This window comes from Gracilinanus agilis, chromosome 3 (assembly GCF_016433145.1).
Source record: "Gracilinanus agilis isolate LMUSP501 chromosome 3, AgileGrace, whole genome shotgun sequence".
NCBI classification, from domain to species: Eukaryota; Metazoa; Chordata; class Mammalia; order Didelphimorphia; family Didelphidae; genus Gracilinanus; species Gracilinanus agilis.
The window spans coordinates 354,079,997-354,106,113 of NC_058132.1; the positions used below are offsets into that span (position 1 = coordinate 354,079,997).

The following is a 26,117-nucleotide window of genomic DNA, read 5'->3' on the forward strand; positions in this document are numbered from 1 at the left end:
TCTTCTTCTTCTTCTTCTTCTTCTTCTTCTTCTTCTTCTTCTTCTTCTTCTTCTTCTTCTTCTTCTTCTTCTTCTTCTTCTTTCTTCTTCTTCTTCTTCCTCTTCTTCCTCCTCCTCCTCCTCCTTCTTCCTCTTCTTCCTCTTCTTCCTTCCTTCCTTCTTCTTTTTAGGTTCTGGTTAATGGCCTTAACTTTCACTGGTCTTAAACTACAAGGATATTTGGGTAGATTTGGCAAAACGGCAGTGACTGACATAGAAGGTTATATGGAATTGCCCGATGGGAAAGTAAGTACTACTTCTTAGGAATTTAAGTACCTTTGTAGAAATAAGGAAGCCAATCAACATGAAACTCTAAAATATTTATCTCTAGATTTTCTTTTGATCTTGAATAGGAATGAACACATTTTCATTGTTGTAATCAGTGTGTGCATATTATTTGGTATTCTGCCTTTCATTTAACATGAACTATAATATATAAGCATTTCCATATATTGACAGTTATACTTATTTTAAATAAGCATATTTTATTTATTGTATTTATAATAGAAATTATTTATAAGAGTATATATAATAGTATATATTAGGCAAGTCACTTAAACTCTAAGTGCCCTAACTGCCTACAACATAAATTACATGAGCTACTTATCTGCATTGGGTTTAAGATGTTTCTTTTTGTTGTGGTTGAGTGGACTCAGTCAGTCACATCTCACTATAACCTTGTTGACCGTATTGCCCCAGCGTTATTTTTGTTTGCTTTTTTTTTTTGGAGGATACTGGTGTTGTTTGCCATTTTCTTTTCTAGGAGATTAAGGCAAACAGACTTGTCCAGGGTCACAAAGTCAGTATCTGAGGCTGGATTTGAATGCAGGTCTTCTGGACTCAAGGTCCAGTGTTCTATCTACTGATCCATAAAGATTTCCTTATCCATGAATTCACAGTAATCTGAATGACAATGACTACTACTATTGCTGCTGCTTCTGCTGCTGCTACTACTACCACTACTACCACCACTACCACTATCTCTACTACTACTACCAACAATAATAACAAAATAGCAACATGTTAGGCACTGTGCTAGGTGCTGGGCAGATATAAAGGTAGACAAGATTTGGTTTTCGACCCTCAGGGAGTGCACCCTATCACATTAAAAAAAATTTTGGGGGGGCAGCTGGGTAGCTCAGTGGATTGAGAGCCAAGCCTAGAGATGGGAGGTCCTGGGTTCAAATCTGACCTCAGACACTTCCCAGCTGTGTGACCCTGGGCAAGTCACTTAACCCCTATTGCCTACCCTTACCACTCTTCTGCCTTGGAGCCAATACACAGTACTGACTCCAAGATGGAAGGTAAGGGTTTAAAAACATTTTTTTTAATCTGCAGTTTCCATTTTTTTTTACTTTTAATAGTAGTAGAAGGAAATAATCACTTATTAAGTGTACCTACGATGTGTCAGACATTTCACAAATATTCTCTCAATTTGATCCCTACAACAATCCTGTGAATTAGGTGCTGTTGTTATTATTCCCTTTTACAATTGAGGAAACTAAGGCAGATAGAAGTTAAGTGACTTGCCCAAATTCACACAGCTCATAAGGATCTGAGGCTGGATTTGAACTCAGACATTCCTTTCTCCAGACCCAGCACTGGATCTACTGTGCTACTTGCCTCTGTACAATACTTCTAGGAACATGTTTGCATAAATTACTTCTTTCCCTACTTCCCATTCCCCACCCCTTTCCAATTTTTTATAATCTGGAATGGAACTACCGGATCCAAGCAGATGGACAGTTTTGTAGCTCTTGTATTAGATCAGCCACCAGGTGGCTCTGTAGGAAAAAAAAAAACAAACAAAAAAAACAGTACCACCAACATCTTTACCAATCAAGGATCACCTTTTAATTATTTTTTGGGATGTAATTGGTATCTTAAAACTGTCTTAGTTTGCATATAGTATTGCTTGTAAGGCTGTGCATTTGTTCATGTGATAATTTCCTGCCTTCATTTTCTCAGTGTAAACAGTCAATTCTTCTCCTCTGACCATTTATAAATTAGAATCTGACATGATATCATTATGCCCATTCTTCATATAGATTAAAGAGTGGGCATTTACCCATTGATTTTTAAAATATAATTTCTTCATTTTTTTGTTATTTGTTTGATATATTTCATTTTTTAAAGGTTTTAAGTTTTTTGGCTATTTAAGTTAATAATCTATTTTACCTTTAAAGACAGTCTCCATTTCCTGAATAGTTAAAAATCTTATCCATACTTGAGATAATGTACTAATCTTGTTTCTTCCTCACCCATCCCCTTATTTCCTTTTAAGTTTAACTTTTTTTTGGCTCTTCTAGAGTATATTTTCATTTAAGGAGTGAGATATAGATTAAAAGTATTTTTCCTTTTGATCTATTATCTAATAGCCCCAACAACATTTATTAAATAGAGATTCCCTTTTCTATTTTTGTATTACCCCTGGTTAGTCCCATATTAAGATCTAATAATAATTTGACCTTACTAGTCTGGCACCCAATGCTGACCAAGTGCTTAATCATATTGGTTGATGAGGGGGCAAATGCCGACAATCACTTTTACCCCTGATATTGTCTGTCCCACCCCACAGGAGACAGTGCTCTGGGAATAATGCTATTGTCTTTGAGATCCAGCTCCCTCTATCCTCCAGCTCTGCTCTTTTGGTGGATGTGGATTTATTCAGTGATACTCATAAGACCAGTGTCCCCTTTTTTGCAGCCATATTTTGGTGGAATAAGTCATAATATCAGGGTTCAAGGAATAAATTTATATTGTATTCTATTATGCTAATCATATCGTGGCATACAATATTATTACATATCACTTCACACATCAGACTGTATCATTTTATATCATATCACAACAACCACCCTTACAGCTCCTATAAGACTCAGCATCCCCAGTCTGCTTAGTCTGTAGGCAAGTCCCCAAACCCAGGGCATTAAAGCCTCTTTCTTTGCTTGTAGCTACTTCCATTGGGAGCTAACAGGTGTTCCTCAAGGCAGGTTCAATCAGAACTAAACCTTTTGCAGGTTCCATGTTCGCTGGGGATTTAGGAGGCACCAAGGCTGCTAGCCCCTGTCTCCCTCCTCCTCCTCCAGGGCAGTACCACCTTTGAATCACCGGACACTGATTTTTCCTTCCTGTTTCTAGCTGTTCTGCCTTAGCCAGGTGTCCCTCTGGCTTTTCTTACCACATACACTCATTATGCCCCCTCAACCGTGCTCTCTGCCAAGGTGACTGAATGGTCTGAATCAGGATCCCTCTCTGCTTGTGGTCATCTTGTCTCAATCTCTCTCTGTTGTAAACCTTTCTACCGTGCACCTCCCCTGCATTAGGGGCCCTTCCTCATTTCCTCATTTGTTATGTGCTGCATACTTCTCACTTTCCTTTCTATTGCTCTTCTGGTAATTCTCAACTTCAATTCTTTTAAAATTTAAAACATTTACCTTCTGACTTAGAATTAGTACTAAGAATTGGTGGCAAGGTGGAAGGGCAATAAGGACTAGGCCAGTGATGGCAAACCTATGGCATGGGTGATGAAGATGGCACACAATGCGTTCTCTGTGGGCACTTGGCCACTCTCCCTCCCCACCTCCTACCACCAGAATTCGTTATTAGAAAGGCAGAAGGAGTTGGATTGAGCTGCTCCCCTATCCCTCTCCACCACCCCTCTGCCCAGCAGCCAAATGGGAGTGCACAAGGGGTAAGGTGGGCAGCTCACAGTTGGCAGAGCTGGAGGGGAGCAGAGTGCTTGGTCCACTCCCTTCCCCTCTCTACACTCACTGAGGACATTCCTAGTAGTTTTTAATGTAAAGTTTTTTTTCTTTTTTCTTTTTTTTTGCAGGAGCAATAGGGGAGTTGTTTCCTAGGAGATTTTCTTTGCTAATAGGCATGAGGATCCAGAAGGACAGACTTATATCAGTAGAATAGAGCAGTCATGCTATGGTATTTAGCTATGCCCCAAAATACATTTCAACCTCTATTCCATATCCTCTCTATCAAAAAGTCAGTGGCAGGTGTCCTTATGAGTTCCCTGGAATCATGGTCCATCACTGTGTTGATCAGAGTTCCTAAGACTTCCAAAGTTGTCCATTACATTCAATTGTGCCACAGTGTATCTGTCTCTGTGTATAAGGCTCCCCTGGTTCTGCTCTTTTCACTCTGCATCAGTTCCTGGAGTCCTTTCTAGTTCACATGGAATTCCTCCAGATCATTATTCCTTTCAGCATAGTAGTATTCCATCACCAACAGATACCACAGTTTGTTTAGCCATTCCCCAATCTAAGGGCATCCCCTCATTTTGCAATTTCTTGCCACCACAAAGAGCATAGCTATTATAAATATTTTTGTACAAGTCTTTTCCCTTATCTCTTTAAGGTACAAACCCAGCAGTGGTATGGCTGGGTCAAAGGGCAGTTAGCCTTTTAAAGCCCTTTGGGCATAGTTCTAAATTGCCCTCCATAATGGTTGGATCAATTCACAACTCCACCAGCAGTGTATTAGTGTCCCAACTTTTGCAGAGTATTTTTCTCTGGAACTTGGGATAGAACTGGCTGTCCTTGTTCAGGGAGGTGGCCCTGCTGACTTGCTCTGGGGAGGTTTGTAGCTGTTTTGATCAGTTATGCTCAGCATCCCATTCTAACAGTTCTCCTATTGTAGGCTGGTCTGGCCCCCACTCTGCTGCTTCCCTGCCCCTGCCAAGTGGCCTGGACTGGGCAGGCTCCTTGCCTTGGGCTCCCCACCCCCAAGGCATTCTATTACCACATGGGAGTGAACAGGTTATTTCACTGTAGTTCCTGTTCCCCCATCCCCAAGGGGGAATTCTGTTCTTACTCTTGATGTAAAACATGGCCTTGGCCCTAGAGTATATTGAACAGGCCCATAGTTGGCATTTCATTTGTTACCTGGAATTTCTTAGCTCAATCAAACATTCTGACCACTCAGGGAATGACCTATTAGCACAATACTTAGAAAGGAATTATTGTTTTCATTTCACATATTTAATAATTAAGTTTATTTCTTCTCTCTATACCTGCAAGGTGCTCTCAGGATCAGAGTGGGGCAACTTGCTGCTCTGGGAGGGAGGTCTCATCAAGGTAGAACTTTGCCGACATGCACGAAGAACCTGTCATATTGGCCCCATTAACCAGATCATGATAGATGAAGGAGAAGTCATCACAGTTGGAGATGATGGATGCATTAGGGTGAGTTACTTTGTGGATTTGGACAGAATCCATTGTTTTTTTTGAAGTCTTGTAATCCATTTTTTTTAATGTTTGGAAATGAATAGATATAATTAGAAGTAAAGTCAGATATCTTATAAAGGCTATTCTATAAGTGGGGGCAGTGCCATTATGCTATAAGATCAGACTCACTTTAATTATTAGAGCAAGAGATGTCAATTGTCAGAAAGAACTGATTATGCTACATCACAGCATTGAAAATTTCTGAGACAATTTCAGGTGGTTTTTATATTTTTTGTTGAATCAACAGCTTTTGGAAGATTAGACTTGTATTTGGGCGTAATAAAGTCGGTAAACAAAAGCTTCATCAATTAAAAACAATAACAATAATGGATTTTACATAGCACTTCTAAGTAGATAAAGTGCTGGGCCTAAATTTAAGAAGAGCATCTTTCTGAGTTCAAATATGGCTACAGACACTTATAAGATGTATGATCCTGTTTGCCTCAGTCTCCTGTGATCTGTAGAAGCTCATGGCAAACCACTCCAGTATCTTGGCCAAGAAAATCTAAATGGCATCACAAAGTGTCAAACACAACTGAATTGACTGAAAAATATGCCAGGCACTGTGCTAAGAGCTTTATAAATAATATCTCCTTTAATCTTTGAAACCACCCTGTGAGGTAGATATTATTATTATCCCCATTTTTACAGATGAAGAAATTGAGGCAGGCAAAGGCTGAGTGTCTTACCCTGCCTGGTCTGAGAGGTTCATTTTCTAAGCTTCACATAGGAGATCAACACTTCCTATTTGACATAGTCTTAGAAATTCTAGCTATAGCAATAAGATAAAAAAAAGGAATTAAGGGAATAAATATAAGTAAAAAAGCAAAATTATCATTTTTTGTAGATATGATAGTATACTTTTTAAAAAATCCCTAAAAACTAACAGTAATCTGACTAAAAGGAATTATAACAATGGTTTCAGTAAAGGTCATCAGCATTTCTGTATGATAACAATATAACTCAAAAGAAAGAGACAGAAAGAAGAATTCTAGCTAAAATAATCAAAGAACATGTAATTGGGAGTTTACTTAAGAAGATATGCATAAGAACTACAGAAATATAGCTACATTGTGAAAAAAAGACAGACTTAAATAACTGGAGAAACATTAATAACACATGAATTGTCCTAGTTAGCAAAATAAGAATGGCAATGCTACTTTTTCAATTACTTTACAAAACAATTCATAGAGGCTTAAAAGATAAAAAATCTCAAGGAAATAATGAAAAAAAGTAGAAACAAAAGGATCCTAGCAAGTCCAGATTTCAAACTATATTACAAAGCAATATTTCTCAAAACAATTTGGTTCTGATTAAAAAATAGAATTTGATCAATGGGATAGATTAGACACATATCATATAGACAAAAATTTATCTAGTAGCTTGGTTTTTGATAAACACAAAAAGCAGCTACAGAGATAAAGATTTACAATTTGATAAAAAAAAAAACTGGGGACAGTGTACAAAATATAAAAGAAATTAAGTTTAAACCAGCATCTTACACTTTATGCCAAGATAAGCTCCAAATAGATATGTGGCCCATCATAAACGCATCAGAGAAACAAGGAACAAAATACCTATTAGATCTATAGAGGAAAAGTTTATGACCAAACAAAAGGATAAAAAGGATCACAAAAGATAAAATGAGTAATTTTTATTTGATTACATAAACTTAAAAACAAATCCAATAAAGCTAAGAATAAAAAACTATTAACTGAGAACAAGTCTTTGTAGCAAGTTTCTGTAATAAAGGTCTTATTTTCAAGACATAAGGAAAGGATTCAAATTTAATGAATAAGAGTCACTTCTCAATTAATAAATGGTCTATGAATATAAATAGACAGTGCTCAACTCAGAAAAAATCAAGGCTATCTATAGCCATATTAAAAAAAAATCCTCCAAATCAGTAATAATTAGAGAAATTTGTATTAAGACAAATCTGAGATTCCATACCACACTTATCAGACTGACAAAGATGACATAAAGGAAAAGGATGATTATGTTTAAGAGTTGCAATACATACATTGATATACTTTTTTTTTAAACCCTTAACTTCTGTGTATTGGTTCACAGGTGGAAAAGTGGTAAAGGCGGGTAATGGGGGCCAAGTGACTTGCCCAGGGTCACACAGCTGGGAAGTGTCTGAGGCGGGATTTGAACCTAGGACCTCCCATCTCTAGGCCTGACTCTCAATCTACTGAGCTACCCAGCTGCCCCCCACTGATATACTTTTTATGGAGATATGAATGAGTCTAAGCATTATGGAAGGCAAATTGGAATTATACATAAAATGTCACTATTGACCCAGCATTATCACTGCTAGGATTCAATCCCCAAAGAGATCAAAGAAAGAGGAAAAGTTCCTTTATATATTATATCTACTTATATATTACATTTATTAATTAATTTTTAATAGACAATGTACATATATAACACATTACATTATTTGTATAAATATTTATAGCAGCTTGCCATCTCCTATTTTCTCTCTTTGCAGTAGAAATCCTCTGCTCTACAGCTCAGATTAGATAGACTATGGCCAAGACAATAATTTGTCAATACCTTTATCACAGTCCCAAGCCAGCTTCTTCAGGATCCACGATCATTATTTAGGGAATAGTTGAACAAATTGTGGTATATAAATACAAAAGAATAGTATCATGCCACAAGAAATGAAGAAAAATATAAATCCCAAGAGACATACAAAGATGTACAAACTGATTCAGAGAGTGAAGGGAGCAGAACCAGAGGAACGATTTGTAGAGTTTTTAGTAGTAAAATGACAACACCCTAAAAACAAGCAACTTTGAAAGACATAAGAATTCTGATCAACCTCAATGATCAAAACCTGAGTGAATTCATAATTTCAGGGGACTGAAAATGGAGCATGTTATCTATCCATCTCCTAAAAGAGAGGTGATGGACTTAAGAGTATAGAATGAGAGACATTTATTTTTTGAACATGGCCAAAGGGGAAAATTGCTTTGCTTGATAATGCCTATTTGTTACAAGATTTTGTTTTGCTTCTCTTTTTTTTCCCCTCTCAGTGATGTGGGAGTAGAAAGGAAAGAAAATGGAATTCTGTTCATTTTAAAAATCAAATTTTATTGAAAAGTGAAGATAATAAGAGACAGTAGCTAAAAGGGGAAGGAGATAAATCAGGGATTTGAATTGTAGGTTATTAATAAGAGACAGTAGCATATATTAGAGGCTTTCTCCCCGATATCACCTGAAGAATTAAAAAGGAAGATCAAAAGAAAAAGAAGTGTAGAGAGAAACATGGTTTAACACAATACACAATACACTTTCAAAATTGTGAGCTTAAATATTCTCTCTCTTTTTAAAAACTCTTACCTTCTATCTTAGAATCAATACTATCTATTGCTTCCAAGGCAGAAAAAGGTAAGGGCTAGGCAATGGGAGTCACACACCTAGGACTTGTCTGAGGCTAAATTTGACCTTCCATCTTTAGGTCTGGTTCTCAATCCATTAAGCCACCTAGCTGCCCCCAAGCATTCTCTTTTAAACTGAAATTTGGAGTACAGATTAACTGTCATAAGCCAAAACAAAACAAAAAGTTTAAGCAGTCATTTTAGATCTATTTCTGCTTTATAAAAATGGGATTTTCATTTCCTGAAAACATTAATATACGGACATTATTAGTAGATGAAAACATTTTCTTTTTCTCCTACTTTTAATTCCACAAAGATATGGGACTTTGAGACAATAGATACTGCTGATGCTATTGATGAGAGTGAAATGATAGAGATGGAGCCTATTAATGAATTGCGAGTGGGCAGGAATGTCAAGCTCTACTCAATGGTGAAAATATTTACACCTGGGAATTCTATCTGGTACGCTCAGGTAAGATTCATTCATCTCTCTAAATTTTTGCATGTAATTAAGTGTTTGTATTGGGTAGAGAAACTTGTTTGTTTCTTTGTCACATTGTCACATATTCCTTTGCTATGTTTATTACACTGAAATATTTCATATTTTCTGAGGGGGGATCTCATTCAGGCATTTTCCTTCTTGACTGATCAGGGTTGGCACCAGGAGCTCACTTCACAGCTGATTAGTTGAGGCTGTCCCAATAATGAGGTTGATGATAGCTAGCATTTACAGAGCATTTAACCACTTCCCAAATATTATCTCATTTAATCCTCACAGAAATTCTGTGAGGCAGGTGCTATTATTATTCCTATTTTAGATGAGGAAAACTGAGTAGGTCAGGGTTCAGTGACTTGCCCAAGGTCTCACAGCTAGGAAGTGGCTGAGGTTGGATTTCGATTCAAGACTTCCTGACTCAAGGTCCTGTGTTCTTCACCATCTAACTGCCAATAATAAGGAATTTCCAGAAGCATAAAATGAATTTTATCACTGATTGGAACACCACCAGCCTAGCCTCTAGAAAGACAACAAAAACTGAGTTCCATAACAAAGTCCTTCACTCACAGATTGGCTGCTGTCCCGTAACCCAGCCAGTATAAAACCAGTCATGCCTCTAGAGAAAGGAAAAACTGTGGCATGGTTGTCTGGGAAGGAATCCCAGCTGAGGACCTTAAGACACCATCTTCCTGGGGTAGCTAAGTGGCTCTCAATAGACCTGGCTCTCAATCCACTGAGCCACCGAGCTGGACCTTGACTCGCATTTTCCATCACAGCAAACTGGTTAGTCCAACAGAATATTTTCATTTCATTCCATTGTTATAGGTATTATCAGACCATTCCGCTTCCCATGCAGTCTTAAATTCTCATTGGCATTTAGAGAGTTAAATGGAAATTGCCTTGGTCAAAGCGTCAGATAAATTGTGAACAAGCTAACTAGTTAACATAAACATTCAGTGTTACAACACAATTGGTTTGTTTCTAGATTATGGTGGAAATGCTTTTTACTCTAAAGCTTTTTACATGAATTTAGATCAGGGATCAGCAACGTATGGCTCTCCAGCCATATCTGGCTCTTTTGAGGGCCAGATATGGCTCTTTCTGCAGGAGCCATAAAGTCAATTTTTTTTCAGGCTCTGTTACAGGAGTGCACACTGTGAGCACTGTACGGCTCTCACGAAATTACATTTTAAAAAATGTGGCGTTTATGGCTCTCACGGCCAAAAAGGTTGCCGACCCCTGACTTAGATCATGAAAATCTTTCTTGAGAAAGCTTAAAAAAAAAGTCAAATTCTTAGAAAAATCTAAAAATATTTTGCTTTCTTTCTTTAGGATTCAAATGGTGCTATTTGGAGGCTGGATCTGAGTTTTTCAAACATTGTAAGTTTCCTTGCTTCCCTGGTTTTTCCCCCCCTTCTCATAACAGCTAGGATTGCAATGAAAAACCAAAAAAAAAAAACCCCAAATCTTTATGTTCTGTCCAAGAATGGATACTAAATATCAGTCCCAAGGCAGAAGAGTGGCAAGAGAATGTCTGATACTAAGACCTCCTGTCGCTAGATCTGGCTCTCTATCCAGGAGAGCCACCTAAGCTGCCCTTGATTTTTTTTTTTAAAGAAAATTTGTTGTTTGTTTTCATGAGCTATTGGGTTGCATGATTCTATGTGCTAATAATAATGCTCCATTTCCTTGTATAACAAAAATGTGTCATATATGAGATCCTGTGAAGTCTCATCCAATTTAAACTTTATTAACAACTTCTGATTTTGCTTGATGATTTATAGTGTTTACATGTTTCAGATTTTCAAATGATATAGATATACTAGCATGGAATATAGCATTTAAAGAAATGATTATTTATTTTTTATTATTTTTAATTCACTTTTTAAAAAAATTTTACGTAGGGGAAAATTTTTACATCAGGGGAAAATGTTGTATATTTTGGTACTTTTTCTTGGCAGTTTTTAGAAAGGTATATCTAAATTCTTGAATATTGAGGTAATGGCAAGAACCCTGTGATATTAGTGAGCAGAATGTGATTTTAACAAAAAATGAGTGAGAAGGGGAAACAAATTGCTTTACTAAAGTAAGTTTATAATTATTTCATAAATCATTTATCTAAAATCTGAAAGGAAACCTCAGAAAATATCTAGTCCAACTCACCTATCCTCATTTTACATATGAGGAAATTGAGGCACAGAGAAATTAAGTGACTTGCCTAAGATCATACAAGTGGCAAGAAGTAGAGGATAAAAGTGGAATTATAATATATATTGGTGTGCCTACCTTAAATTAGCCTTCAATTCTATGTTAATTTAGCTTTCAATTCAAGAAGGGATTATTTCTGTTCTGTTCTGTGTTCTTTAGACCCAGGATCCACAATGTCTGTTTTCTTTCCACTCTGGACCAATTGCCGCCATGACTGTTTCTCCCTTCACCTATCTCATGGCCACTACTTCTAAAGATTGTATGTATGACTATGCTTTCCCATCAAAGTCATTGAAAAACAAATATGATTCTTTTTCTGAAAAAAAATGCCAGTGTATGGATAGTCAGAAGTGTTCATGAGCTAGTCATTGGTTGTATTGCCTTTAGTGGAAGGGAATTGGTAAGACTGTGTACAGTACAGAATTCTGCAACTTTGGATTTAATTTAAAAATTTTTTTATTTATTCAATTACATGTAGAAGCAATTTTTGACAATTTTTTCCCTGATATTTTAGGTTTTGGATTTTCTCCCTCCCTCCCCCAAGGAGGTAACTAGTCTGACATAGGTTATATCAGTCACACCTTTGATTTTTTTAAATTTTTTTTAACCCTTAACTTCTGTGTATTGGCTCCTAGGTGGAAGAGTGGTAAGGGTAGGCAATGGGGGTCAAGTGACTTGCCCAGGGTCACACAGCTGGGAAGTGTCTAAGGCTGGATTTGAACCTAGGACCTCCCATCTCTAGGCCTGACTCTCAATCCACTGAGCTACCCAGCTGCCCCCATACCTTTGATTTTTAAAAGAAGTTAAACTCAGTCAACACACATTCATTTGTGCTAGGCATTTGGGACACAGAGACCAAAATAAAATGATCCTTGTCATCAAGGAGCTTATTATTTCCTATACACAAGGGGAAATTGTATGTACACAATTATAAAAATGGTTCAGAACTTGTATACACATTTATATATGGACATATAAATACATACAGCATGTACTTATTCACATTTATGCATACATGCTCACATTTATATGTGGTATGGATATATTTGTGCATACACATATATGACATGTACACATATGTGTTGACATAACATTCATATATTTGTATTTAAATATGTGTACACATTTATATATTTATGTATAAATATATGTGGTCTGTAAACATTTGTAAATATGGTATGTATGCATACTCACTTATGTATAGTTATATACTGCATATAAACATCTAGATATCTATAGTTACATGGCATGTGCACATTTATATATTTATTTATAAATATATATGGCATGCATGCATTTATATAGGTGATATAGACACATATATGCATGTACAAAGCATGTACATGCATATATGTTGCACACCTGACTGAGCATTTATAGTTAAATGTATGTACGTACACTTTTATGTATTTATGTATAAATATGTAGTACATAAATATTTGTATATATGGTATATACACATATTAATGTGTAAATATATACAATGTGTACACATTTGTATATCTATAGCAGTATGGTATGTATACATGTATATATTTAAGTATAACTATATATGGTAAGTACACGTTTATTTATAGATATATGTATATAAATAGAAATATGTATCTATTTATATACCAAATGCACATAAGGTGATTTCAGGGACCAGCACCAGCAGCTGGGGATAAGGAAGGTCTTCATGGAGAAGGTAGCTGCTGGCCTGAGCTTTGAAGGAAGGTAGGGTTCTACTGGAAGATGAAGAGAGAGTGCATTACAGAAATGGAAGAGAGCCTGGAAGAAGGCACAGACACCAGAGGTGGAATACCATATCTGAGGACCAGGAAAAAGGCCAGTTTGGCTGGACCTTAAAGTTGCTGGGGGGGAGAAGGTAAAATGCAATAAAGATAGGTTGCAAAAGCAAATGGAAAGACAGATTGGAGCCAAACCATAAAGGCATTTAATTACACAACAGAGGAGTTTTTGTTGGAATCTGGAGGCCAGAGAGAGCCACTGGAATATCTTGGTCAGGGAGTGATTCAGTCAAACCTGTGCTTTGGAAATATCACTTCAGAAGCTGCATGGAAGATGGACTAGAGAGGGGAGAGCCTCAAGCTAACGAGATAAATAAGGAAACTCTTTCAGAACTCCAGGCTAGCTGTGATGTGGACCTGAACAAGCATGTCAGTCATATGAGTGTAGAGAAGGAGACAAATGCAAAAAAATGTTCTGGATCGGGGCTCAACGAAATTTGTCACCTAATTGGAAATGTGAGATGAAGGCAAGCAAGAAATCAAGAATGGTACTGAGGCTGAGAACCTTGGTGAGTACAAGATGATGGAAATGGTTTGGAAGAGGGGTAAGCTTTTAAGAAAGATAATGACTTTTGTCTTAGACATGTTGAGTTTGGATCATTCAGCTCAAAATGTGTCTAATAGGCATCTAAAGTCTACAGATTGATGCTGAGGGAGGTAATGCAACTTTCCCAAGGTGTCATGGGTAGAATCTGGGTCTTTTGACTTCAAATTCATTAGAAAACAATGAGGAAAGAGTGAGGGCTGAGAGAGGACTTTGAAGGGCTTGAAAGGTTGAGGTGGGCTTGAACCAGGCTATCAGCAATGATTACAAATGTCCCAAACACAAAAAGCTCTAGACAGTAGGGATGAGGGGGTTGGGGCAGGAGGGTGGATATCATGTAAATATTTATCTGAAATAGGACTTTTAGTAGCTTGGGCAGTCTTCTGGGTGGAAGACACGGGAGGGGGATCAGTATTATTTCTACCCCAATCCTAATATAAGAAACAATTATTGTATGCATTATGTACTATGCAAGGTCCTAGGGATACAGAAAAAAAATAAAACATAGTCCCTCACCTCAAGGAGTTTACCTCTTCAGTGAGATATACAAAATGTAAGCAGTTAAGTTAGTGCAAGAGAGCACAAACAAGGAGAGACCACTGAACTACCAGGAACATCAGGAAAGCCTTTCCATAGGAGATGGCACCTGTGCTTTGTGAACTTTGAAAAAAGGTAATACTTCTTATGGACAGAGATGAGGAGGGAGGGCATTTCTGGTAGGGGGCACAGCCTATATAAAGACTTAGGGGAGTGATGTGAGATAATACTGGAGAAGTAGGCTGGAGGCAGATATAGAAACCAATCAAAATGTCAATAAATATTTATAACCCTTGTGCAATGGGGATGGTTTCTTAAAAAAGAAAATACATTTAACAATTCACTTTATAGATAGGGAGATGAAGGTTCACAGAGATGAAATGACTTCTCCAAGGTAACATAATGGGCTAAAGTATTCCATTGTTTCAGTTGTGTCTGATTCTTTGTGACCCCATTTGAAGTTTCATTGGCAAAGATATTAGAATAGTTTTCCATTTCCTTCTCCAGCTCATTTTACAGATGAGGAAACTGAGGCAAATGGGGTTAAATGACTTGCCCAGGGCCACTTTGAACTCAGGAAGAGTCTTTTTGACTCCTGACCTGCCTTTTTATCTACTGTGCCCCCTAGCTGCCCAATGAGCTAGTAATAGAAACACGAGTGGTTCCCATGGCTCCTGGCTTGCCAGAGCTCTTTCTATGAAATGAGAACATATTTGTAAAGTGCTTAGCACAATTCCTGGCACCTGGTAGGCTCTTAATAAATGTTTATTCTTTCCCCCTACCTCCTTAGGTAGTGTACTGTGACCCTTTGTTAGCCATTCTTGTGCAAAGTTTGCTGAGGGCAAAGATGCAAGTTAAGAAAGGAAAGCTAAGAAAGGGTTTTGAGTTTTCAATTGAATTAGTTTATTCATGACATCTCTGTCACTTATATAATAATCATTATTATTCAAAATTAATTTTCAATTCAATTCAACTCAACTCAACAGAATTAAAAAAAAGAAAAATGAGTAGGTGAAGGATAATGTTGGCACTCTCTCTTCTCCCTCTCCTTTTCTCTCTCTCCCTCCCTCTCTCTCTCTCTCTCCCCTGCATTTGCAGGCACAGTACGCATCTTTGACTTTGCTGCTAGAATTTATTTGACCCAGTTGTCCTTCAGAAGAGGAGGAACAGCGCTCATCTGGGCCCCACGAATGGTAAGCCTACTTGTAAAATGGACCCAAGCAGGATACTCTGACAAAGACTCTATTAGTATTATTCAGTTGTGGCCCAGGTATATCCTGACAATTTTTAGTGAGTTTATTTCATTGAAGCTTTGTGAAGATTCTCTTACTGTGATGGTAATCCACAATCATCTCCAGGCCTCTGGTCATCTTTTTATGGACATATTGTTGCTATTCTGCTAGTAGGTTAGTAAAATTCCTGCATAAGCCTATACTTTCAAGCATGTCATTTTGGGGAAAGAAAGTAGAACCTCGTTTACCCATCTTTCATCCACTTGAATCTTTGGTTGATGGAATTGTCTCAGGTTCAGACAGGGCAATCGGATGTAAGCTAACCAGAACAGAGACAAAAGAAGAGGCTCTTGGTCGGACCAGGACAAGGAGTAGGCTCTGGGCTGGAGTAGTGATAGTGTCAGGAATGGGGCAGAAACAGAAGCTGGGGACTACCAGGATGTTCAATTAGTTTGATGATTCCAGATCCCAAGTGATCCACATGTATAAATAGCCACTCAGAATTTATTGCTCATTTAGGGCGTAGGCAAATGAAATCATTTGATAAACTGATTTGGGGGTATTCTACGGCATCAGAGAAATTAAACCTATTTTAAGCCCTAGAGCTTAGATATGGCAATAATGATAATTCACAGATATATAAAAGGTTTCCAAATCATTTTCCTCACAATAACCTGAGAGGTAGGTAAGAAAAACATTCTCATTATTCATATCTTATAGACGTGAGGGCTAAAGCATATCACAAAGTCAGGTTAGTCGCCCTTGAAATATAGCAATGAGACAGTGTGGTAGAAGAGAGAGAGAGAGCTGATTTCAGAGCCAGGTAGACCCAGACCTAAGTGCAATCTCTGATGTGTGTGTGTAAGAGAGAGAGAGAGAGAGAAAGAGACAGAGACAGAGAGACAGAGAGACAGAGAGAGAGAGAGAGAGAGAGACAGAGAAAGACGGAGAGGAGAGAGAAGAGGAGAGAGATAGTGAGAGAGTAAGTTTAGGTGGTGCAGTAGATAGAGTGTTGGGTGTTGGGTATAGCTGTAACAGTGGTAAGATTTTCTCAGTGACAAGACAGAGTGCGCCCACCATCAAAGAGTCTATTCTCATCAGAGTTACATAACCTGGATATGCCTCTTGCAGGTACAGGTTTGAGTTTGCTCAACTTCAGGGATGAGAGAGAGAGAGAGACAGACAGACAGACAGACAGACAGACAGACAGTAAGACAGACAGACAGACATAGAGAGAAAGATTTAGAGACATAGATAGATAGATAGAGAGATAGACAGGCAGAGAGAGATATAGACACACAGACAGATAGAGAGACAAAGAGACATATAGGCAGAGAAATGTAGATGGATAGAGATAGAGATAGACAGCTAGAAAGAGAGATAGAAATAGTTATAGACAGAGGGTTAGAGAGACACATTGAAAGATGAGAGATATAGACAGATAGATACAGTGATAGAGAGATATACAGACAGATAGAAAGATAGGGAAGTAGAGAGAGAGAGAGATGGATAGACAGACAGACCAACAGACAGATTGAAAGACAGCGATATAGATACATAGATAGATACAGATTCTATGACCCTTAGCAAATAAATCACTTGTCCTCTCAGAATCTTTTGCCAGTAGTGTCAAACTCAAATAGAAACAGAGGTCACTAATTTGTTGTAATGACTTAGTGAGAGTGCTGCCTCAAGTATATATTTCCTTTTCTGAGGGTTCTCAAAGCTGCCTAGATAATGTGCCAAATAACATTTTTTATTATGCTTTAAGGTTTACAAGATATTTGTGACGTAGATATTACAGACATTATCCCCATTTTACAGCTGAGAAAACCAAGGCTTTCAGAGTTGGTATCTTGCCCAGAATCACACATCTGGTTTCAGAGGTGGGACTCAATTCAAGTCTCTCTGGTTAGGGGGCCAGCTTCCTATCTATTACATCACCCCACTTCTTTAGTACATTTTAGGGTGAACATTCTCTCTGACCCGTGTCATATTTTAGCCCTCAGTCTACTTCTGAAGACTTTGTCAGAAAGCAAGTATTCAGATAGTCACAGTCTGCCCAACATCTAGAAAGGAGGTGGAATGGGACCCCATTGTGGGTTCAAGTTGCCCAAAGATGAGTAGAAGATTTCTATATCTAAGACAAGAGACCCTGCAGTGTCCATGAAAAATCATCTGACAAAGTCTAGCTGAGCATTGTGGAGCAGGCTCCTTTGTCCTGACTCTACTGCATTCTATTTGTTCCAAGGTCAGCCACAAAGGCGGGCTAATTGTTGCAGGGTTTGAAGACGGAGTTGTTCGCCTTCTGGAACTTTATGATCCAACGGGAGTTGTTATGTTTTCTGGGAGGAGGAGGATAAGTGCTGCACAGTTACAAATGACTCAGGTCTTCAAACCTCATACAGAAGCTGTTACAGCTCTAGCATATGAGCAAAATGGAGAGGTCCTAGCCACAGGGGTAAGTAGTGTGTGTGTGTGTGTGTGTGTGTGTGTGTGTGTGTGTGTGTTTTAAACAATGTTTTGGGGTCAACTAGGTGGCTCAGTGCATTGAGAACCAGGTCTAGAGATGGGAGGTCCTGGGTTCAAATGTTTCCTCAGATACTTCCTAACTTTGTGACACAGGACAAATCACTTAACCCCCATTGCTTAGCTCTTACCATTCTTCTGCCTTGGAATCAATACTTAGTATTGATTCCAAGATGGAAAATAAGAGTTAAAAATAAAAAAAAAATAGATAGTTTTTTCTGCTATTACATGTAAAATAATTTTTAATATTCTTTTAAAAAAAGTTTTGAGTTCCAAATTCTCTCTTCTCTTCCTGTAAGAAATAAAGAAATCTCTGAGCCATAATTCTGAGCTGTTGAAAACTGACTTTATTCATGAATAAATAGAGTCAATGTTCTTATCTTCGTTACCAGTCTTTGGTGAAAGACATCTTGAGGATGTTCATAGTTGTTTTTATAGGATTTTGATAGTTGATACAAATAATTGATTAAGAAAATCCAGTATCCAGAGTATGTTAGCTATGGTTAATAAATTCTAGGACAAGATCCAAGCACTTTATTGATCCTGTCACTACTATTTTCAGATGATATTTTAGGAAAAGACTTACTGATATTACAATAGACAGTAACTCACAAGAAGAAACTTAAAGATACACAAAGTTGTCTCTTGGAGTCATAAAATCCGAGGACCTTACTACTGACAATACTTTCCTAGAAAACCCAATACTATTCCTACTTTTACAATCGACTCTATGTTTGCTTCTGTTATCTTTATTTGGAATCAGGAGACAGTAAAGATATGTAGCTAACATAAGGTTACATCAAGAGTTTTTAAGCTAACTCCTTATTCATCACAGTTAATTAACAACCGGGAATAGCCTTTCTAACACAAAATGACATGTAAGATAATTTAATTTTATACTAAATGATATAAAAAGAAATGAACTGAAATAAATACAAGTTGGACTTTTCATTCTGACCCTCCTTCCTACACCTCTCCTTGCCTTCCCCCCTTTCTGAGACCATAAGCACTCTGAAATAGATTTTACATATGTAATCATGTAAAAACATTTTTTCTATAGTAGTAACTTTCCGAATATTTAAAAAATTTATATTTCCAATGGAAAGTCTATGGTTAAGCTCTCAATACTCACTAATTTCCTTATACGATCCTGTCTAAAATGACAATGATGATAATAGCTAGCATTTATATAGCACCTGCTATGTGCCAGTTACTGTTCTAAATGCTCTACTGATATCATCTTATTTGATCCTCATAACAACTTTGTGAGGTGCTATTAATTCCCATTTTACACTTGAGTAAACTGAGGCAAAGAGAGGTTAAGTGATTTGCCCAAGGTTATGTATATGTTTACTCATCTGTGTCCTCATAACAACCTGGGTAGGAAGGAGAGGTGGGAGTGGGAGGTAGAGGGATATGATTATTATCAATGGAGAAGCACCTTTTACAGATGAGGAAACTGAGGCACGGGAGGCTAAATAACTTGTAACACAGCTAGTAAGAACCTGAGGCTATTCGAGGCAGTATCGAAATTCAGGTTTTCATGATTCCAAGTTCTGCACCCTACAGTTTCCACAAAACCAATTCATTGCTGTCTTAGAATAAAATAAAACTAACAACAGATTAAATCTTACCATGCTATATTTTCTTTAAATTTAGATTTCCCACTAAAGATTAAACTGGATTTTGCTGCTTGGATTCTAATGTGTTTTTTTCATTTACAATGAATAAAATTTTTTTAGCTGAAAAATCATTTAAGAGAATGTCAATGCTTTTCTAGAGAGTAGTTAATTCCTTCAAGAACCTCTATTATGTGAATTGCCTGTGTAAATTCTTAATGCAACAGTTAAGAAAAAAAAGTGTAGAATTTTTCTTTTAAAACCCTAACCTTATCTTAGAATCAATAGTGTGTATTGATTCTAAGGCAGAAGGTTGGTAAGGGCTAGGCAATGGGGGTTAAATGGTTTGTTCAGGGTCATACAGCAAGGAAACTTCTGAAGACATTTGAATTCAGGGCCTCAAAGTTCAGTATCTTAGAGTTGGAAGGGGTCTTACAGGTCATCTAGTCCAACCTTCCATAGAATGCAAGAATCCCCTGTCCCTTACCTTCCAAAGGTGGTGGGATTAGAGGATTTCTCAAATCTCTTCCAATTCTGATCATACATCCTTTTCTTGAGTACTTTCAGTGATGGAAAATTCATTCCTTCAGAAGTCAGTCTGTTTCATTTTCAGGCAGCTCTGACTCCTAGGAAGCTCTTCTTTAATTGAAGATCAAATTGATTTTCCTACAATTCTCATTCATTGGTCTCAGTTCTCCTCTCTGAAGTTCAGTAATTTTGGTGAAACCAATCAAGCAGTGAAAACAATTCAATAGTGGATAAATGTGTCCATCCAATTTCATTGTTCACCAGGAAACTGATTTAAATTAACATCAGTGTGCATTTTTGCTGGTTTTTTTTTTTCACAGAGTAAAGACAAAACTGTTTTCTTCTTTTCTGTGGCAAGAGCGTATGAACCAATTGGTTTTATTAATGTTCCTGGGCCTGTTACACAATTAGTATGGACTCCAAAATCTCATGTAAGTTATGAGTATTTTCCTTCTTCCTAAAATTCTATTTAAATAAAAGGAAGTGGAGGATGGGTCGGTTTAGTCAATAAAGTATTGAGTCTAGAATCAGTTACTCTCCAGTGGTTCCCAAACTTTTTTGGCCTACCGCCCCCTTTCCAGAAAAAATGTTACTTAGCCCCCTGGAAATTAATTTTTTAAAAATTTTAATAGCAATTAATAGGAACGATAAATGCACCTGTGGTCATCACCATGCCCCTGGGTCACTGCAGTACCCATCAGGGGGCGGTGGCACCCACTTTGGGAATCACTGATCTACACTGGCTAGCCGATCTTGAGTGGATTACTAAACTGACAATTAGAGTTAGAGATACTCAACACAAAGAAATAATGCAAGAATTTTTTAGTTAGTATGTAAACCTCTGAATTTTTGAAAGAAGTGTTTGTCTTAGAACCCTTTGTTATTCCTTCACTTATTTTTTATTCATTCAATATCTATTTAACATGCTTATTATATGAATTTTATAGAAATAAGAAAATTTCCATTAGGTTGGTTGTTGCTGATGTTTTCTCAATCACCTTATATGGGGACAATAATATTTTCTTTTCCATTTTTTCTCCCATTCTTTTAGAATGTTCTTTCCCATTCTTGTGGAATTTTCTACTCTTTGAGATATCTTGAAAAGAAATCCCTGAGTATCTTTAATATTGTATCACCTTTGAAATGAATTCCTTCTATATCTATTTAGTCAGATCCATGCTTTCTCTTTAGCTTCTTCATCTTAAATACCATTTCCACTTTATCACATAGCGTATCACACACTGAGATGTTAGATCCCATCCTGGAAGTTCCATTGTTGTTGATGAGACTAGATCAACACAGAAGTGTGAGTTGGCAGGTCTGTTACATTTCACATTTATTTGTTTACAAAATGTCTTTACCTATTATACATGAAACATCTTCTAGTTTTTATATACAAAGTAGCTATTTTATACAAAACATCTTCCAGTTTCAAACATAAATGTTCTTGGGAGCAGTTTACATATGTAAACAGCTTAGCTTGGGATCATGCCAAACTTTCTCTCAGATTTTTTTTTCCTTTAATTTTTTTTTTTTTTGCTTTGAGAGACAAAACTATTGGTATTTTTCCATTATCTATTTCTATGATTTTTTGTAATTGAGCTTGTATTCTAAATTGGATCATAAGCTCATAGACCCAGAGCTGAAGGAGCCCTCAAGGTCATCTAGTACAGCTCTCTAATTTTTTAGATGAGAAAACTGAGATGCAAAAAAGCTAAGTGATTAGCCCAAGGTCAGACATGTTGCTTTTAGCAACCATGCCACTCCATTTGGCAGGGACATCAGGGCTTTTTTTGCCGGGCATAGTTCTGGGATTCTTTTGGCCTCTTCATTACAACAATTATTTTATTTTATTTTAAGATTTTTTTGCCAATATGTGCAATAACAATTTTCCTCATATGTTTTCTAAAGTTTTAAGATCTAAATTGTCTTCCCTCCCTTCCCTCCCCCTTCTAGAGATGGCAAGCAATTCAATCTGGGTTACACATGTGTTATCATGCAAAATATTTTTCCATATTTTTCATTTTTGTAAGAGAATGGTCATATAAAACCAAAACCCCCAAATAAAAACCCAAATATAAACTAAATTGAAAAATGATATGTTTTGATTTTCATTGGAACTATAACAGTTCTTTCTGTAGAGGTGAGTAGCATTCTTTGTCATAAGTCCCTCAGAATTGTTCTGGAACATCGATTTGCTGAGAGTAGCTAAATCTATCACGTTTGATCATTCCACAATATTGTTGTTACTGTGTACAGTGTTCTCCTGGTTCTGCTTATTTCACTCTGCTTCAGTCCATGAAGGTCTTTCCAGTTCTTTCTGAAATCATCCTGTTCATCATTTCTTACAGCATTCCATAGTATTCCGCAGCAACTATTTTAGAATGATTAAATTTCTTTATTTAATTTAAAATTTTTGTTTTTAAAGATTTTTCCATGTTTACATGATTCATTTTCTTTCCCTCTCCTTTTCCTTCCTCCCTCCCAGAGCTGATAAGCAATTCCACTGGGTTGTACATACAAATGTTATCACTTGATACCTATTTCCATATTATTCATTTTTGTTATAGTGATTTTTTAAGGCCTAAACCCCAAATCACATCCCCATATATACATGTGATAAGTGATGTCATGTATTCTTTTGCATTTCTACTCCCAAAGTTCTTTCTCTCAATGTGGATAGCTTTCTTTCCCATAAGTCCTTTAGGAGTGTCCTGGCTTGTTGCATTGCTACTAGTAGCAAAGCCCATTACATTGGATTTTTAGAATGGCTAAATTTGTAATAAGTGATAACTAGAGTCAGTCTTCACTTTTTTTCTATTTTCTACTTTCAGAATAATTTATTTAGTCGTTTCATATTGTGTTTGACCTTTGCTCTAATCAGTCAACAATCTAAAAGTGCACATAGATAGTTGGTTTTGAAATAACTCTGAAACTGGTAACCAGTTGTTAACTATCTATTAAAATAAAATCAATTTATTTATTTATTTATTTTTGGAGATGCTGTTTGGTGTTGGTCAAATCCATTCAGTTCACTTCTTGAATCAAGTTTTCACAAAACTTTCACAAGTTTTCACAAGAGGCATCAGCCTTTGGAGTAGTCTTTGGGCCTCATTTGTTTCTTGATCTTGGACCATTTTTTATTGATTAATTTAGAATATTTTTCCACGGTTACATGATTTGTGTTCTTTCCTTCCCCTCCTCCCACTCCCCTCCCATAGCCAATAAGCAATTCCATTGGCTTTTATATGTATCATTGATTAAGACCTATTTCCATATTATTAATATTTGCACTATGGTGATTGTTTAGAGCTTAGACCATATTTTCTAACCATTATTTTTTTGCTGTTATCATTGTCTTCCTTTCTGTTGAAGTCACTGAGGATCAAGCTATGTTTGATTTTTGTTTTTTTAAACTGTTACCTTCAGTCTATGTGACTTACCCAGGGTCACACAGCTGAGAAGTGTCTGAGGTCAGATATGAATCCAGGACTTCCTCTCTTTAGGTCTGGTTCTTAATCCACTGAGCCCCCTAGCTGCCACCCTTCAAGATGTGTTTTCCAGTTCCAGGGGACTTGTTAAGTTCTCCATAGAATATCTCTAATTTATCTTCATGATGCTCTGCATACTTGTGCTTATCATGACCACTGAAAGATGAGATGAACAAATGTCCCATGTCTTATTGCTTTTGACTGCTATTTTTTAATTTGCAGAATGTGAGATGAAATCTAAGGGTTTTTTGGATTTGCATTTCTCTTATTTGTGACTAGGGGCATTCTTTCAAGGGTTTGGGAATATTTTGCTCTTTTTCTTTTGAGATCTCTGTTTTTATATATTTTAACTATTTATCTATTGGGGAATGGCTATTACTCATGTAGATATGATTGTCTTTATATACATATAGAGAAGTTAAGTGGCTTGCCCAGTTAGACAGCTAGAGTGTCAAAAGCTGTATTTGAACCCAGGTCTTCCCTTACTCCAGGCTTAGCATTCTTATCTAATGTGCCAACTAGTTGTTTCCATTTTTAGAAAAAAACATTTGTTTCCCAATTACATGTAAAAAAAATTCAACATTTGTTTTTCAGAATTTTGAGTTTCAAATTCTCTCCTTTCCTCTTTTCCCTTCTTCCTCATTGAGAAAGCAAGAATTTAATATTCAACAGATATCTTCATGTTAGTCATATTGTGAAAGAAAACAGACAAAAACCCCAAGAAAAATAAGGCTGAAAAAAGTATGAATTCAGATGCCATCCTTTCTTTCTCTGGAGAAGGATGGCATTTTTCATCTTAAATGCTTTGGGATTGTCTTAGATCATTGTATTGCTGAGAATAGCTAAGTCATTCACAGATGATCATCATATGGTATTGCTATTACAGTATACAGTGTTCTCCTGGTTCTGCTTACTTTACTTTGCATCAATTCAAATAAATCTTTCCAGGTTTTTTTCTGAAAGAATCCTGCTCGTTGGTTCTTATAACATAATAGTATTACATCAAAAATCACATGCCACAACTTGTTTGGCCATTCTCCAATTGATGATTGCTCCCATTTTTATAGAAATTACATAGAAAAAAAGAAAAAATATATATTAAAAAAAGTAATTATGGAGAAAAAATTTACATAGAAATTTAACAAATTTTTATATGGAAAAACATGAATTTATGCTAAATTGGCATATATCTTATTAAATTTTAGAATATAATGGAACAAATTAGCCAGGGCTAATATTTTTGAGACATGGTGCTATTTAAGTTTCCAAGTGTATTTGATATTTTCTTCCTTCTAGGACGTAAGTTTTCTCATGATTATTTGTGAAAATGGCTACATTCTTCAAGTTCCTGTTCCACAGCCCAGGGAAACGGAGGAATTACCAACCTATGAACTCAAAGACCTGCCTATACAATGTTTTCATTTCATGAGTATCAAATCAAGGATACTGGTATGAGATATTCCTTTGAAGCATGATCTTTCTGTTTCTCTTTTCTTCTTAAGATACCAACTTTTGGTAGACTCGAACAGTTATCCTAATAGAATGGAAGGAAGCTGACAGGGTCATCTGGTACAGCGATGAAGAGTTGATGCCTCAGGATGATGCTGCAAACCCTGGGTGGTTTTGTTCCCTGTTCTCCTCTACCTTTCACAAAGGGAGGATCAGAGAGAGCAACCAAGGGACCCAGGTTCTGTACGTCATCCCAAAGCCTTCAACTCTGTCCAGAACACATACCATCCTCATCCTCCAGTCAATAAGTCACTAAGTATTTATTAAGCTCCTACTATGTGGCAGGTACTGTGCTAAGGACTGAAGATACACAGAAAGATAAAAAACAGTCCATGTGCCTCAAAAAACTCACAAAGTAATGTGGGAGACAACAAGCAAAATATTTTTTATTAAGCTAAATGTGTATACAAGTTATATATAAATATATATGTATATTATATATAAATAAATAGGAAATAATCAACAGAGTAAAGGCACTAGGGAAAGGAAGTGGATCCATGGCATCCAGTGGATTAGGGAATTGTTCTTAGTACACTTCTGGCATGGGCCAGGAAATCAGGGAGGTGTGAGTTAACCCTTCACAGTTCAGCAGCACCAGATGGGACTGTTGCATGCAAGCAAAGAACATGTGATACAGTTAGGATTAATTTTGCCCTCAGGTGGATTGATTTTTGATCCAATTATGGGGCTCTTTGAGTAAGAGGAGCGTAAACATTGTTTTTTAGTATTTGGTAGCAAGGTCCTGAGACTTAAGAGAATTTCCTTTTTAATTTCCTTGCTGACTTCTTTTTAACCTTCGTGATTATGGCTTTTGTTTTCATGCCTTGAACTGCTTTTAAGTAGCCTAGACAAGTGCTTTTATGTGAGGGTTGTTCAGTTCTTGTCTGACTCGTCATGACCCCACCTGAGGTTTTCTTGGCAGACATATTGGAGTGGTTTGCCATTTTCTTCTCCAGCTAATTTTAC

The 26,117-nt window shown here is 36.8% G+C and overlaps 1 protein-coding gene across 1 annotated transcript in view; it reads left to right on the forward strand.

Moving 5' to 3' along the window:
* Positions 1–26,117, forward strand: part of CFAP44 (cilia and flagella associated protein 44) — a 137,035-nt gene that overhangs the window by 32,815 nt on the left and 78,103 nt on the right. Inside the window, exons 6-14 of the mRNA XM_044666775.1 lie at positions 171–285; positions 5,070–5,234; positions 8,985–9,140; positions 10,497–10,544; positions 11,532–11,631; positions 15,342–15,436; positions 17,727–17,936; positions 20,472–20,582; positions 24,939–25,091. Coding sequence (XP_044522710.1) covers positions 171–285; positions 5,070–5,234; positions 8,985–9,140; positions 10,497–10,544; positions 11,532–11,631; positions 15,342–15,436; positions 17,727–17,936; positions 20,472–20,582; positions 24,939–25,091 — 1,153 coding nt within the window. The remainder of the gene's footprint in view (positions 1–170; positions 286–5,069; positions 5,235–8,984; positions 9,141–10,496; positions 10,545–11,531; positions 11,632–15,341; positions 15,437–17,726; positions 17,937–20,471; positions 20,583–24,938; positions 25,092–26,117) is intronic.